This window comes from Gallinula chloropus (assembly GCF_964237585.1).
Source record: "Gallinula chloropus genome assembly, chromosome: 10".
Taxonomy (NCBI): Eukaryota; Metazoa; Chordata; class Aves; order Gruiformes; family Rallidae; genus Gallinula; species Gallinula chloropus.
The window spans coordinates 18312072-18329380 of NC_140095.1; the positions used below are offsets into that span (position 1 = coordinate 18312072).

At 47.9% G+C, this 17309-nt stretch overlaps 1 protein-coding gene across 1 annotated transcript; it reads right to left on the bottom strand.

Moving 5' to 3' along the window:
- Positions 1-5636: 5636 nt before the first annotated feature.
- On the bottom strand, positions 5637-17309 carry ATP6V0E1 (ATPase H+ transporting V0 subunit e1). Its single transcript, XM_084268464.1, has 4 exons — positions 17123-17309; positions 14851-14898; positions 9121-9248; positions 5637-6141 (listed from the first exon to the last, which is right to left on the bottom strand). The coding sequence occupies exons 1-3, from the start codon at positions 17224-17226 to the stop codon at positions 9155-9157; spliced, it is 246 nt and encodes an 81-aa protein (XP_084124590.1). The 5' UTR covers positions 17227-17309; the 3' UTR covers positions 5637-6141; positions 9121-9154.

A 17309-nucleotide genomic window follows, 5' to 3' on the forward strand; every position in this document is an offset into this window, starting at 1 on the left:
ATAGCAAGATCTGGACCTTAAAGTCTATGACTTTCAAGCACTTCTTATGAAGTGCCAAACATCATCAAACTTTTGAAGTATGATTTAATTATGCTTCACAAGCTGCACAGCACAGACACGCAAGTCACTGCGATCTAAACCAGTGCACTCCCTTATTTATAACACAATATGAGTCTATTAGTTGGACAGAAGCTTCTATTTATTCCCAATTAATTCCTGCCAATTCTGAAAGGACTTCAAACCCTAGTCCTTAAAACACCCCCCCCCTGTTTTGCCACTCTCATTATTTAAAAAACCATGGCAAGGATGCTCAGTGGCTTGATGCCTCTGCTGCAGGCTGTTCCTCTCGTTAAATACTCCCACTGAACACAGAACAACTCTCCCTTCCTCAGGTGAACTACTGGCTACAAAGCGCTGTGTGAGGTCTCCGAGTTACTATTCACACCGCTAAAAAGTACCACCGCTGAGCACTGATGTTTTCACAAGAAACCTTTCCTGCTGAAACAATCACCCGATGCATCTCCCACAGAAATCCTGCCTTCTCATTTCGGTTCTGAACAATAAAAACCGACCAAGCTTCTAAAATTCCCGTGTCGGCCCCTCTATACTTCTGTGAAAAGATACACGTATCAATAACAATTAGCCCTCCCCACAAGGATGCTCAGAGGCGCCTGGTTAAGTGACCTCAGGACAGAGGCCAGCCCACCTTCTCATCATCATCAAATGTATTTTAAAGCGTTTGAGAGGTACAGTCGGACTCGGAGTCTGTTTGGCGGGTTGTGTATCGCACACTGTCAACAGGTCACCCTCAGCAACGTAAAGGTGAAGCATCTTTAACGGAGGGGCGTCTCAGCGGGCACGGCCGAACCGCAACTGCTCAGCCTGGTGCCTGTGTTTGGTGCTGGAGCGTGACACGGTGGGGTCTGAACCCTCGCTGCTACCTGGTGGGTTATACCGGCCGGTGCCTCAGAGACACCGCGGGCTGGCCCGGCCGAGCGCACCTCGCGTTCAGCCCAGCCGAGCCCATGCAGGCGCTGCCGCGGGCACCGTTACCTTCAGCAGCGCCCGGGCTGCGGAGCGTCGGGCCGGGGAGAAGGCAGGGACCCCAGTGACATGAGGGGCTCTCGGCACGCTGACCCCCCCCCGCCCGACGCCGGCGGGAGCGAACCCGGAGACGGAGATGTGTGGGAGCCGCGGGCGGGGAGCCGCTGGAAGCTGGAGACACGCCCGCAGGCATCCCCTGAGGCGGCCCGCAGAGTTACCACTGTTTTATTAGTAAAGTCTGGGGGGGACGGGTGGGAACGCGCCCCGTCCTGCCCTCGGAGGGGGTAGCGGGACCGCCGCCGTAGGGCTATCGCCTCCCCCCTCCAGCTGTGTGCCGGGCGGCTTCGGCCGCGCCTTCAGATCGCTGGGGGCCGACCCCCCGGAGAGACGGGAGTCCCTGAGGCAAAGCGCTCCGGAGGGACGGAGTCAGCTGGCACCCGCCGCAGCCAGCGGCACCGCTGCCGCCCCTCCCGCGGGCAGCTCTCGGCGGGACAACTCTCGGCCGGCCCGGGCGGCCCCGGCCCACAACGCGCCCCCGCCCCTGACCCACTAACACACCTCCCGGCCAACATGGCCGCCCTGCCAGCCAGCGCGGAGCGCAGCCTAGCCCGGCCGCCACCACCCTGTCCCGCCCTCCCCGCCCGCTCACTGGCTGGCTTCTCCGCCACGCGCACTGCCATTCGCCGCCGCGCACGCCACTCACCCACCCAGCGGCCCTTTCAAGCTCGGGTGAGGCGACATGTAAACAAACCCCCTTCCGCTGCTCCAGAGGGGGACCAGCCGCGGCCCCGGGCCCCCCTCAGGCCGCCCCGAGCGCAGCCGAGCCGCGGCCGCCCGCAGGGTACCGGGACGCCGCCCCAGCCTTCCCCCCGACGTGGTAGAAAGGGTTCCGAGGCTTCCCCTGCCCCTGGGGGAGGCAGCCCCCGCCCCGTGGCCCCGTCGGAGGCGGCCGGCGCAGCCCGCCCCGGAGCGCACTCCACGGCGCCCGGGGGAAGCCCCTTCCCGACCAGCCGGGTCTGCCGCTCACCGTTCCCCGGCGAACCTCCACGGCCCTCGGCCAGTTACATAAAACGCCGTGGCGGAGCGGGCAGAGTCCTGTCGCCGTATTGCCCCAGCCGCTCGCCGACCCCCCACTCTGGCCCCGCAGCCTTCCCCACAGGCGGGAGCCGCCGCGCTGGGCACGGCCCGCCCCAGGAAGAAAACCCCCACACCCCCACGGGTCCCCCCCCGGCCGTCCCGAGCATTCAAACAGGTCGGAAGCGAGCAAGGCGGCTGCGAGCCCGAAAAGCAAAAGAGCACGGGAACCGCCAAGCCGTTCTGCACACGACCCGGCAGCGCTGCCCGCACCAGCGCCTGTAGCAGGGCAGACAAGCAGCCCCCTCCACCCGCACAACCAGCACGACCGGTCTCCTCCGGCAGGACGGCGCTTTCGTTTCCCTGGCGCTCGCTGCGAGACTCACTTTCCTTGTAAAGGCACGGGCCGCTCCTGACGGATGGAGGTTGGAAGGGGCGCTGACAACTCGCTACTAAACCCGCGCTCCGTCCCCCGCGCAGCCCCTCTCGCCGCTGCCTCGGGCCACATCGGAGCTGCCCCCACAGCCATCGGGCCCAAAACCCCGGAGCCGGACACCCCCCGCGCACAGCTGCTCTCCCGCAGCACCGGCAGCCACACCCCCCAGAAGAGCGAGAGGAGCCCGCCGTCCGCCGGGCACCGTCCCCTTCTCGGCGCCCGGCAGCCAGGCAGACACACCCCTTCCCGCACCCTGCAGCCCCCCGCCCGGCGCGCACACGCCAACACCGCCTCCTCCCCGCCGGGACGCCCTCCGCCCGCCACCGCCCCTCCGGCGGGGCAGCGGGCCGGCAGCCGCGGCCCCGCGGGCGGCCCCGGGGCGCCCCGCAGCCCCCCGCGCCGCCTTCCCGCCTCCCCGGGGCGCAGCCGCCGGCCGAGGCCGCCCCCCGCGGCCCGCACTCACCGGGCGGCTGGGGCTCAGCAGGGGGCGCCGCCCCGCGCGCTCCGGCCCGGACCCTCCATGCGGCTTCGGGGTTTGTTTTGTTTATGTCCCTTCCTGACGGGTTCCCGGAAATCGCGTGACTCGCCCCCCTCACGTGGGAAGGGCGGGCGGGAGAGGGAAAGGCGGGGGGGGGGGGGGGGAAGCAGTATCGGCCAATCGCCAGCCGGCGCGCAGCCGGCCAATAGGGTGCCGCCCCGGCGGGGCCTCCCCCGTCACGTGAGGGCGGAGAGGCGCGCGGGGGGTATTTAATGAAGGGCGGTGGGGCCGCCTGCCTGCCCGCCGCCCCCGGCCCGGGGAGGGGTCTGCGGCACCCCAGGAATGACTCTCAGACGCCGCCCCTGCCGCCGCACTGCCCGGAAGGAACTCGGCCCGGCCTCGCCTTACCCCTCGGACAGAAGCCCGGCCCGACCCCCGCCTGCGCGGCGCTACACGGACAGCACGCTGGCGGTACGCGGTTCCCGCAGCAAAAGCCCCCTCCTCCCTCTCCCCCCGCGAACTTAAAGCCGTTGGCACAAGCACAACGCGCCCCTGGTGCCCCCCAGCAGGACAAGCAAAGCCTCCCTCACCTCTTCAGCACGGCTTCCTCTGAGGGACACAGCTGCAGGTAATGGGGATTCCCAGAGCAGCACAGAACCAAGTTAAAAGCATTTCCTGACCCTGACCTAACGTTTGATCTACAAACTGCCACCATGTACAGCTTGAAGACTTCAAGACTCGCCTACAGAGTCAGCTTCCTTGATCTCCCCCCAAAATACCAGTGCACCCAGGGAGACCAGACTTCCCCTGCAGCCCCAGGCTTCCCATCTCTCCCCAGGCACTGCTGGGCTTCCTTTATATATCTCTTACCATTTTGTGTTCTCTTCTGTAGCCATGAAGCAAGAGGAACTGTTAAAGCCTTTCCTACCTGTCTTGTTTAAAACCAAGGGTTGAACCTGTCTGCAATCATGCAAAAACCAAGTTATTATGGGCAGCAGTGTTAATTCCTGGCACACAAGGAGCAGACCACTCCACACTCACAATGCTGACAGCAGGTCACACAACGTTCAGGAGAATGGAAACATTAATTTTGTTCAGTTTCTCCAACCATGCTGCTAGCAGGCATCTGTCTCAAGAAATAAGATGAATGGTTCAGATAAAGGGGAATTTCTTAGGAAAGCACCTAAATAGTACTTGAACTCTGGCTGGCTTGTCCAAGTTTTGAGTATCTCTTTACATTAAGTTCACCAGCAGTGAACACCACGCTGTGCGACCTCTGCTTTACTTCTGCTGTATCTTTGATGACGAGTGACAGCTCAGAACCTGAAACAGAAAGCTTGTTAAAGAAAGTGATAACACCAATGTACTAATACCACTATTTGTCACAGGGTATTTTCTTCTTTGACATCTCATTTTAGGCCAAATGTGAGAGGCAGATCAATGTATTTTAAAAATGGTTACGTATTCAAAGTTGCCAACAATGTCATGAAGCATTTCTCTTCCCCTCTTCACATGATGTCAACAGATATTATCCTCCACACACTTTTAAAAACAACCACCGACCAACAACCTAAGCTTTTAAAAGATCATTTGGTTTCCCATCTTCTTAGGAACTACTTGTCACATACAGCATCATAGTGTACAACTTCTTGCATGATAAAACAGAGCTCTCAGTGGTCATCAACTTGAAAAATAAATCCACTATTCCAGTCCCAAAAGTCACTATTCTAATCTGTAAGGACAGACACATTCTTATTTGTTCCAGGATTGACACTGTCAAGGTTTTTCATCCCTGCAACTTACAGTGTTTTGTCAGGATCTCAGAAGTTCCTGCCCAGTAATGAGCACTATCCCACCCAACAAGTTAAGTGCTACCCAACAGAAATGAAAGGAAAAATAATAATTAACTGCTCCACCACGCACTTGTGCATAACACCACCACACAGTAAGGGATAACCACAATTTACCTGGGCATGAGGTAAGGAGGTAAAGTATACATGAAGACTCCTGCACATGCAGCAGTATTTACATCCTTCAAAGCTATTCCTTAGCAAACGACTTGCTAGATTCATTCCCAACCCCATGGGCTCAGCTGAAGTCGAGGAGCCTCAGCAACCTTTCATCTCTGGCCTACGTTGTCGTGTGCTTTATCAGGTCTGCAATTCCACGTGCAATTATCAAGTCAGTACAAAACAATCCCTGTTTTCAGTTCAAACTGCTCATTACTGTATGTACCCTCCAAAAAGGCTAGGGAGTAAATCAATCCCCTATTAGGGTTACTATTTACGCTTCATTCAAAGTAACCACGTGATCTCTGCTACTTGGTCCCCTTAGTATCAGGCAATGGGAAGTTCACAGAGAAGAGGTTCTCAGGCTAAGAGCTGACTTCTTCCTGCAGACCTTTCAGCAATTTTAGACTGCAAACTTAGTCCTATTTTAGAGCTACCTGAGAGGTAGTTTTACAGGCAGAAAGCGTCACTCATGACTTCACATTAGAGTTTATCCACCTCACTTAGGTCTCCTCAGCTCAACTCTGGCTAACTAGTCTGAATAAAACCACAGAAAAGCACATTTTAAGTTAAACATGGCACAAGAACATTTTGTATAAAGCAGAGGATTAGTTTTATTTCCATGCATGAGAAATTTAAGACCAAATTTCCCCAGAACACAACTCATTTAAAAAATAAGTGCCATCAACATGTGGCACCACTGTTTCTCCTCTACAGTTTCATTGCACACATCTTTCTCAAGTGCAGTCAAACAGAACAGAGGTGAATGGAACAGCAACAGAGGCCTGTAAGATGCATACATCACCCCTACAGAGTGAGTAAAGTGAACCAGAGGGCTGACTATGACCCATAAAAATTTTAGAAATTTTCATCAAATCCAAAGTTAACAGACAAAAATGTACAGCACCAAAGAAGAGTATAAACTGCATTAGGCACAGTGTTAAAGGGTAGAGTAGGAAAAAAACATAGGGCTCTGAACAAGCCGTTTGAAGCACAACAGAAAAGTTAAGGCATTAATGCAGGCTTGGTATCCAACCACCTATGTTAAGGGCATCTTTGGGTCAGTGGAGTTTTTCATCTGGAGGAAATCTCTTCTTTACCTGCAAAGCAAGAGGCAAGTTAATTATTCCTTTCCATGGAGACAATTTACTAATTGAAGACCTTGCTGTTAACCACAACTATCTTTCCATTCCACAAATGCACTGAGAAATGGTCAGTAACTGGAGAGAATTCATCTTTATGGAGCTTGAAGAATAATCTTGACTTCCCCACTTTCTTAGCGGTTTCATTTCTGAAGTTACAGCAAGTAGTTTTAGTTACATTATAACCTGGTAGAACAACTCTTTTTCTAGAAAGTTTCAAATGCTGTGGCAGCATCCAGAACTCTGGACAACAACCCTTCTTGCACACAGAAAGTTCCTGGTCTGAGATGAATTTAAAGAGAAAACACGGTTGGTCCACAGAAGCTACAGCCCATATTTACCACAGCTACAGCATGTTCTTACATACTATCACCAAAGCCATTAACTTTACTATAACAGACAAGTCATCTGATACTTTATCACTCAAACTGGAGGGATACTCACCAAAAAAAGAGACCAAACTTGTGTAATTTCAATCAAGCTCCCATCAGGAGAAGCTCCTCACTAGAATGCAGTAGCTTTCTGCATGCATTTTAACCCTGCTCCATTGGTTAAGTAAACAGGTTTGCTTAGACTATCCTAATTTTTAAGTAAGATCTCTCCACTCTGGGAGTCAGTATTTCATTCTCTGCATTATCTGTACTAATCCATCCAAACCTCAAATGAAAGAGAAATACAAGGCAGAAAAAAGGATAATGTGTGCTGAAAAAGCACATCTTACAGCTAAAAAACCCAAAACCTTGTCAAACAAGAAACAGTAGCTATATTTATGGGATTCCCTGCAGCATCAGAGAGATATATCCCAATTCTTTCAGATGGAATCTAATCCACAGCTTGTGTCTAGCAAGAAAGTCAACAGGAGACTGAGTGCAGAGGCACACAACAGCAACAGACAGAACACTGCAGCCTGATCAAGGTAGTCACCCTGCAGCTTGGATCACTCAACACTAAGAGTAATTCAAGCAATATCAGGGAGTGGTATGTGCTGTAATAGCACACTTCTATCTAAGGGTAAAAAAGAACACGACATTCAGCTATGATATTTGAGGATTATTACATGCTTTTACCTCTTTAAAGCATTATTTTCCACAAAGACAAGAACCTTAATTTTATCCCAAAATGAAGTCAATAAAAAAAGGTATCAAAAGTTATAATAAACTTCTTTATCTAACAATGTGCTCTACAGGTGTCAAATTCTCCATTAGTAAGTTTAAAATGACAACTCCTCACATGAGCTTTCTGGGAACACGTTAGTGCCTTGGTACAACTGTACCTCCAGATCTCTGAAGAATCCTTCAATGAAGGGGAGGGGGAAAAGCCTTGATTCTTCCAGCAGGCACCTAGAAGCATTTGGGTGGGAAGTGATCTCAAAGCCCACTCCTTCCCAGCCCCTGCCATGGACAGGGACACCCTCCACTAGCCCAGGGTGCCCAGAGCCCCATCCAACCTGGCCTTGAACCCTGCCAGAGATCCAGAGGCAGCCACAGCTTCTCCAGGCACCTTGTGTCAGGGCATCACCTCCCTCACAGGGAAGGATTTCTTCCTAATGTCTAACCTAAATCTCCACTCTTTGAGTCCAAGAGTTATGTTATCTCCAATTTGACCTTGGTGGACCATTTCTCACTCAGAAGGAATCCCAGTTTTAGATCCATGGCATCCACTTGTCCAGCTCACTACATTTTAATTTCAGATCCCAGGCAAGTGAATTACCCTGTGGGATCCAGGGATCTGTATGCCCATTACCAGAACAGGTTGGTCTCTGTTTTAACTAACTAATTATGTGTGAACACATGAGCAGTGAGAAATGCACCTAGGAAATTCAGCTTGACTGGCGTAGCTAATTACAGGCCTTTACTTGAAGCAGGGCCAAGTCTACCTTTAGCTTCTGCTTACTGCTTAAAACAGAAGATACAGACACATTCACATGCCACAGTCTGACAGCACCACAGTTCAGATGAAGCCTACTTTGAAGCAGTGGAGCTCTGCTTCAGGGTAAATGCTCAGGATGCTTTACAGACAGCATTTAACTGAGCTGTAACATCAACTGTCATCTGTCTGCTGCTATTGGACTTCTGTAAACAGAAGTTTGAGTACTGACAGCAAGGGGGTAGGCAGTTAAACCTAGGACAAAAAACATTGCAGAAAGGTCAAAAAAAAGGTAATCTAAGAGTGTCTAATTATTCAGTTACCAGCATAAAAAATGAAATCATGGATACTTATTTCCACAGCTACTCTTCTGAATTTCCATTGAACCTTCAACTCCAAATGGTGCTGTGCTAAAGACCTGAAGTTGTCACAGTACTTTTAGTGTGAGACTTTGTTTTTGTTGGTCACATCTGAAAACATGCCCAAGAACTGCAACAGCAGCATTCCAACAGCACTGCCCAGATAACCACCACCAGGCTCATCTATAATTAAAGCTGGACACAGGCTATCATTAAAAAACCCCCACTGCATTAATCTGTAAGTTCAGTATTATTGCTATATACTGACAGGAGATAAAAAACCATCCTAATTGCAGCACTCTGACTGCCCAGATCAACAAGGGAAATTGTACATTGCCTTGGATGAAATGTTTGCAGAGAGGTTTAACAATTGTTAAAGATTAGGAAATGCACTTACAGTAGCTATTAAAAGACACCCCAGCCCAATCTTGGGTTTTGTAGGAAAAACGGGTGCTATTCTCCTTGCAAACCCTGCTTACTGAGCACAGCCCTACGTGACACAATAGCAAAGAAAAGTAACTGTAGAAGAATTCAGTCCAAGCTTTTCACAGTATCCAGTCAAGATTAGCATCCAAAATGTTTTGTTGCAGCCTATATAAAGATAAATTTTCTCCTGCAAGCCAGCTAACAGTTCTGAACACAGTTTACACGACTGTTCAATTTCTCCCAAAGCTTAAACATGCCAAACATTAATAAATCTGATCATACTCACCTCGTCAATAAATTGCAGCTGAGGACAGAGATCCTTAAGGCCAGTGATATTTAAGGTACCAGATTGTTTCATTGCTTAACTGCGGCCCAAAGAGAGGGTTGAGTTGAGCCAGAATCGCAATCAGCCAACTGCAAGACAACCCCCCAACCCAAAAGAGAGAACATCAGCCAAATTGCAAAGCTTATGGTAACACAAAGGCTTGTCCAAAGCACAAGTATTATCAGAGAAAAGAGGATTTTCAGGAAGGACTGGTATTAAATAAAAATTTTACTCAAGCTCATACACAAAGACCAGATGCCAGCAATGAAGATCTGCTACCAAATCATTCCACAACTCAAACAATAAGTGGTTCTGTTCCATTTAAAACCACACAAAATCATCTGACAGTATCTCTCTTGTGCTTTTCATTTGACAGGAGAGTGCTTTGAGATGTAAGAAACTCAGGTATTCATGGGCTCAGAAGATGGAACGTGGGAGACACCAGCATTTTCTCAGTGCCTTTGAAGCATCCTTTAAACAAGAACCTCTAGGAAACATACTCCCATTTGCTCTTCTCAGTGTATGACAACACAGCCTTGCAGACACGGTATATTTTTCATCAGAGATTGAACAAAAGTTCATTTAAACCTAGCACAGAGGTGAAGAGACCAGGACCTGAAGCAAAAGGACATAATGCTACTAAGAAAAGCCCAACAACAATAATACCACCCCTAGGACAGCAAACCCCAGATCATCAGCAACAGCAGCCTTGTCATCAGAGCAGTTCGCAAACTGACTTCACAAACCCAGAACAAGAGGAATGTAGTTTGTGGAAAATATCCAGAAAAAGCTAAACAGAAATAAATATTCCACTGTTAAAAGATGTATTTGCTTTGTAAATATTACAAGATTCAGAAAAAGCAATGGATTTAAATCTATGTTAAATACTAACTATATAAACACATTCAGTGAACACCCTGGCTCATCTGTCAGCTATTTCTAGAATGCTTTGTAAGGAGGAGAAAAAGCAGAGCAGCTTTGTAATGGGAGCTGCCACAAATGTATCAGAGTGCTTAGGCAGTCATGGAAAATTCCACACAAACCTTGATGCTTTGACCAGCAAACGAAGTGCAGGTCTGCTGTAAAATGGCTAGGATAGCCACGGGCAAAAGATGCAAGCCAGACTTAAAGAAAACACATCAATCCTCTTACAATCTACAAATATTTATTTTCAATGCTGCTTTAAGTTTTGCACAGAGTCAGACTCTAGTTAAAACGATGTGCTGAGCCTGCAGCACTGTATCAGTCATGCAAGCCTTGAAATACGCAGGCTTTACAGAGCAATTAAAACATCAGCAAGACACAACCAAGAAGAGCCAGTAACCTTTAGTTTGACATGTTTCCACTTGGCTATCCAAAGCGATGACAACAATGTATTCTGAAACCACCTTAATCATGATGTTAAATTTACTTAAGGGAAAAGCAAATTAGCTCTTAAAAATACCATGGGGCTTATTTTGCAAGGGTTAATTTTCAGATACAGACAGACAGAAGGGGTGATGGAGCACTGCACCATCTGCCTTTAGCATCCTAAACTAACACAAGTGGGAGGAGGGTAGGAACACTAAAAGCCTGTTCAAGCACATCATTCTCTCTCTCACTGTACAGAAGGAAGGAACTGTGCACAAATACCTCACCTCACTAGGCTTCCTGAGTTCAGACCCAGCATGGCTGTGAATTAAATGAGCTGGAAGCACATTCAAAATATTGACGTGCCCCAGCTGTATAACCATGCTTTAGGCAAGCACTGTGCAGTTTTCAAAAGCTATTTGTTGGGACCACGCTGGAAACCCAAGCTCTGAGCCACGGTAGCATTACAGGTCAATAGTATATTCCTCCTCCTTGCTCTGCTAGGGCCTAATCATTTAGAGCTGTGGTTGGGCACCGAGCTCTCCAACTCCCCTGCATTCAAGTCATGGAAAAGCTTTTCCCACATTTTGCTTAAGCAACTGCTGCTTTATACAATAATCTATCATGACAACGCAAAACAAAACACGGCATTCAAAGTAAAACAAAGCAAGCCTCTGTAGCCAACATGTAATGTTCTCCAGTTGCTAAAATCAGGTATGGCATTCGAGCCACCCACGGGTCCTTAAATTCTACCAGATACCACTTACAGCAGTTAGTGTTAATTACCCAGCTCAGACAAGGAAATTAAAGTCCCTTATGTTCTACCAGGAAGATTTTTTAAAAGGTCTTTCTACCGTATCTGCCATCTGTCCATGCTGCACAGTACAAATTAAGGTCCTGCTATCTCTGTTGAAGCTTCAATTTGGGCAACTGTATTTTAAGCCCTTTAGAATCAGCAGCAAATAATGTAATAGCATTTTTCAAGCACCCTGTCCTCTATGAGGAATGCTGTGGTGCTGTTTCAGGAGCTGCTTTGTAAACAGCAAAACAGATTTAGACTTTGACAGTCCCTTACAACACAGTATAACCCGTAGTTTCTGCAGCAGTAACTCCTTGTACTTTGCATTATATTTTATGAGGCTCCTGAGGCTTGTGTATTCTCTCTCCCTCAAAAGGCTGCTGGGTGCAGTATCAGTACACAAATCATGTGCTTACCCATGCAAAATTTTCCATGGAACAACCAAATTAAGACCACGTGATCCATATGGCTATTCAAGATGATTGCTATTAAACCTAAAGCCAGAAGAAACAGCTTTAAGTTGAAATGGGATTGACAAACTCAGTTTGATGCAAAACAATTTGCAAATCAAGTGGTGTTTAATGAAGCCAGGAAATTGTTAATTCCCCTATTTTCAACTGGAAAGGAAACTCAGAGTATGAAAGTAGGTCTAGCAGAGTTCTGAACAACTCTAAGAAGATGTAGATAACAGCACCAGCCACCTACTAAGGACACATAGATACAGATGACCATACCACACAACTTCTTTTGACCCTAACATATCCAACAAAGAATCCTCAGAACTATTCTTCCAGGCTTTCTTCAAGACTGGTATGAAAAATTAGTCTCTTTAGGCACCAAAATTAAGAATTAAGGTCTGAAATTTGTTCAATGCCTTCCCCAAAATGGGAAAAGGATATGGCAAGAACAAACTTAGGCAAGTTTGAATAAAACAGAGAAAGTTTGGACTAGATGATCTTTCAATGTCCTTTCCAAGCAGGGCTGTTCCATGGCTCTATACAGAAGGGGAGGAGGGAGAAGGGGACTGTGTGGTGAGGCACGTTCTGCTTTGGCACATGAGGAGAAAAATCTGCTTTTTATTGTGTTCTGGCAAAAAGACAGCATCTATGTAACTTATGTGGTTGGGTATTATTACCGATGGTTTAAAATATAGTTATGAGTTCGCTGCTTCTTTTTCAAGGTGTAATTGGAGAAAACCAAAGGGAATACAAAAACCAAATCAGAGCCCACAAGATCATCAAAGAACTTCCTCACTGGACATGCAGAACAGATTATAAATCACATTAATGACACTAGATTAGTAGTAGGTCTGTTTCAGTTAAAACAAACCAACCTAAAATCACTCAGCTTACAAGTGAAATACCACTGTATATCTGAAGTGTTCACAGCATTCAAGGGTAAGAAATTCTACAACAAATACATCTCCTTTCATAATCCAGACAGTTCTACAGATACCATGTGACCTTGACCTCAAGGAAACAGTCCTTCTTCAAACAATGAAGAAAACCCCTAAGCTTCCAGGGTTTTGGAACAGTAAGATGTGATTTCTGTTAAAATACAGAGTAGGAAGAGCTTAAGGGAGAACTTTAAACTTAAGCAAAACCCAAACCACACATCCCCCACTTACAGTAACAGTAAAAATGAGCATCCAGTTGCCCTTTCTTAGCCAAGCACCTGGAACCTACCACAAGAGGTAGGTTTGCTGGAGCTGCTACATACTTTATCTGCAGGGAAGGAGGCTTTCCTAGCATTGGAAGTGCCAAATTTCACCCCCAGTTCAAGTTGCTGGTATAGCAAAGGTCTTTGAGCTTCTACATCTGCTCAGCAAATCTTCAACTGTCATAGATACAAAACATGGAACCACATTCTCTATATTTTCACAATTATCTGGAAGAATGATTTCTTAATAATTAATGTGTCAAATGCTCTAAAGAACAAAACCAAAACCTCTGAGTATCACATAATTAAACTAGATGCAACCTGCATAAGCCCGTACCACAGGCCAACCCAACACGGGACCCTCCTGGACCGTGCGGGCACTGATGAAACCGCTTTTGGCTGCCAGTTCTTAAGAATGAGTCTTGAGTTTAGGGATGCATTTCTCTAAATATTCATTCTGAGCTCCTCAGAGTAGTGTAAGTGATGCCTGAGTATGTCAGGAAAGCACAAATACTACTCAGGTTCAAGTGGAGCTCTGAACAATGATTTTATTACAAGGTAACCCTGAAGGTCTAACCAGACTTTTACCAATTCATTCTCTGTAGTGAATTCTTCCCAACTACCTTTCAAAGTTATTTCTTCCTAGCACTTTCTATGACAAGATCAGCCTCTAGAGTCTTAAAAAAAGAAAAAAAATAAAAAAAAAGAGAGAGAAAACAATAATCACACTTTCTCTTGAGTACTCTGGCTACAGCTGGCTTACCTCTTGACAGAAAACCAAAACCACAAACATGGTATGAGAGTTCCTCAGCAAGTCATTTTGTTATTTCTGCTAGTTCTCTGACAGTAAAGACAGCCTTCAAAATAGAGCCTTGTTGTGGTTTAGCCCCAGCCAGCAGCTGAGCACCACACTGACACTTGCTCCCCCCGCCCTGGTGGGATGGGGGGGGTGCAGAACAGGGATACAAAGGCAAACCTCCTGGGTTGGGATAAGGACAGTTTACTGGGACAGCAAAGGGAGGGGAAAAACAACAGTATTTGTTAACAAAATATACAACAGTGGTGCTACACGGTGCAGTTTCTCACTGAACTGTTAACTCTGATCCCCTCATGATGCTGAGGAGACACCTCTGAGCTGCATGCCCTGGAATGCCTCCCCTTTCATGCTGAGCATGATGTCATATAATCCCCTTGGTTAGTTTGGGTCACCTGTCCTGGCTGTGTCCCACCCCAGCTTGTGGTGAACATTGCCTCTATCCTAGCTGAACCCAGGACAGCTGTGCATTTAAAAAGAAAAAGTCTTAATACATCAAAGCACTCCAAGTTTGTCACAAAAATAACATCATGCCTAAAAAGCCCAACATATAAGGTTTTCCACCCATTGCTCTACCAGATTTTGAGAATATATTCAACCAAACCAAGTAAAGCAAAAACTCATCAGGTTCAAATTACTATTGCCATAGAGAAATATATGCAAGGGTATAAAGAATGAAAAAGGCAAAAAGCCATTGCTCCACTGTGAATCACAAAAATTCCTGAATTAACAAACTGCCAATATACTTATGAACAAGCCAGTCACCTGGAAAGGAGTAACAGCAAGTCAACACAGAGCTCTATTCAACAGCTACATGTCAGAAGAACACAAGAGGAATTCAGGTTTGTTTTAATTCAATATCCACCGACAAGCAACTGTTTTCTTCAGCAGGTTGAGGGTCTTTAGAACCAAGAACTCCAAGAGCTGCCAAAGAACACCATGTGTCTCAATCTGTGACACATTTGGAGCTTCTTCCTAAGTGTCTTCAAGGTTTAAAAAAAAAAAAAGGAATGTTTGATGAGAGCAGAACTGTGTCTTGATTAAGAGGCAAGACATTATTTATACTTACAACAGGTAGCAGCAAACAGCACATGTCACCAGCATTGTGTTGATAACACTGCAAAAAAGGAAGGAGAAACAGCTGATTAGCTGTCATGTTATGACTGACCACAAGATACATAGGAAAAAAAACTCCAACAAGAATGAGTTCAACTTTAATCGTATGGAAAGTGACTCAAAATGAGTGCTCTAACTTCTTCCAGCTGAGTAAGCTGCAGAGGCACAGCTAAGGCTCTGCAAAATAACTGACAGAGCTCTGGCAAACACAAGAATACAGCTGCATTTAACAACACTGACCCTGAAGGGGAGCAAAGTCTTACGCACTCAGTGTCCTTGATCCATTTCACAGTCAATGCTACCAGCAAGTCAGTAAAGTACTGAAGGTGGGTGTTCTAATATTAACTGTAGACAATAAACGTTTTCTCCATTTGGAAAATTCTGCTTTGAGAACGTGTCAGTATCAAAATGAATCTTAGCTTTATGCAAGGAGTGAGGTTTTGCAGATTGATTACAAAATAAAATCTCAAAGCCACTTAAAATTATCCGCAGGACAAGATTTTCCTTTCTTGCTGAAAGAAAACTCTGACAGAAACCAAAGTTCAGCTGAAAAGAAGCAAAACCCAAGCAGTTCTTGATAAAGGAAAACAGCAAAACTAGAGATATACACACAAAGTGAGAATGAAATGAGATTTTCTAACAGCAAGTGAGCTATGCAACTTCATAGCAGAGTGGAGTGGTTTTTATTGCAATTGTAAAAAGGGATTTCCCTCCATGTATTTGCCCCCCAAACCAAGTAACAGAAACTCATGCCAGGTCAGTAACTTCCAACTCTTTTGTGACCTGGATAACGTTCAGTATTTTTCATCTGTCAATACACATTCACTTTGTCAACTTTCAAGCAAAGGCTGTTTGAAACACAAACATAACCTGCACCAAGCTTCAGGAACCCTTCCTTCCCAAGCGCTCACAGAGTCACTGTTTGGAAGTTTTAGCCCATGCAATGTGAATTCCTAGGTCAGTTAAAGTTTGCATTGACTTCTTTTGCTAGAAAATGCACAGTCCTACTTTGAAACAGGTTTTGGGTAGAGGATTTTTTTTTTATTTGTTAAGAAGGTGATAAGTTAACAGACTACACACTATTACTATAGATGTACTACATCATCAAGACAACCATACTCTATTTGTATTTGTTAAAACAGTCGCATTTTAGAATAATTACAGATCACCTGCTGGTGACCCACATACTTCCCACATATTTTAAGGACGTGCCTGGAAGATATATTTCCAAGGTACTTTGAAGGATGGGCAATTTTTCAGGTGCAAAACGCACTTGAGGCTTGAAATTGAGGTAGTAAAATCTCACAGCTAAATAAAACCTGAGGAAAATTCCTCCAAGTTTAGATTAACATCAAAGAAAAAAGACAGTTGGTACCTGTGGAGTAGAGGGGATGTCAGAGAGAGGAAGAGAGATTAAGTAGTCATTATCTCCTGGGGGAAAGAGAAAGACAAAGACTTGTCCACTTTTTAATCCGAGGAGCTACAACCACTGCAGGAAAAACGCCTCTGCTGAGATGCCCCGTGTGCGCCCTCACGCCCCACAGCTGCGAGGCCGCACTGAGGCACAGCAGAGGTCTGCCACAGCCAAGTCTTCCAGTCCCACCCAGCGTGAAACTAGAGGATGGCAGAGTACGTTAGAAGAGGTCAAGCAAGAAAACGAAAAGGAAGTTATTGCTCAACCGCTGTCTAACTTCACAACAGCTCTGCCGGACGCAGGCATTCACGGGGCTTGAGGGAAAAACTCACACCCGTGACGGGTTACCAAGACCCGGAGACACCGCTCCTGGCTCCAGCCCCGGCCCCACGCCCAGGCAGCCTCACGGCGGGTTGCTCCGGATCTCGGCTGGCACAGGGGCCCGGGCCTTGGGCCCGCCCGCCCTCCGCGCTGCGCCAGCACGGCGACCAGGAGCCTGCAGGGCTACTGCGGCAGGAGGCGGCGGCTCCGGGCCCGGCGGAACGGCGAGCACGGCAAATACGGCGCCGCAGGGCCTCGACGGCGACGGGGGGGGAAGGGGAACTGCAGAGAGCCAGAGCCGCAAGGCCGCTGGTGGCCGGCAGGCCCGAGAGGCACGGCGCTACTCGGCCAGGCCACCGCGGCGGACCGGGCCCGCCTCGCCGGGCCCCTGCTCACACACTCACCCCTCCAGGCCTGAGGGAGAGGAAGGGAAGAAAGGCCCCGCCGCCGCCCCCCTCAGAGCGGGCCCTGCCGCCCCGCAGCCACTCACCCGCGGTTGGGCCCCTTAGGGATGAGCCACGGCAGGACGCCGCCGACCACCCCCCAGAAAACGCTCATGACGATGATGGGCACCGTCAGGCCACCGTACGCCATGGCCGGGCTGGCAGGGGCAGCGGCGGAGGGAAGCTGCTCCGTTCGGTCCGGCCCGGCGCGGCGCCTCCCCTCCCCTTCCTCAC

Bases quoted from the DNA above. Each gene is read 5' to 3' on its own strand.
- ATP6V0E1 (XM_084268464.1), bottom strand. From the start codon at position 17,226: ATGGCGTACGGTGGCCTGACGGTGCCCATCATCGTCATGAGCGTTTTC. The intron at 14,899-17,122 runs GTGAGTGGCTGC...CCTTTTTTGCAG, and splicing joins CCTAAGGGGCCCAACCGCGG to TGTTATCAACACAATGCTGG. The intron at 9,249-14,850 runs GTAAGTATAAAT...GTTGTCTTGCAG, and splicing joins GCTGTTTGCTGCTACCTGTT to TTGGCTGATTGCGATTCTGG.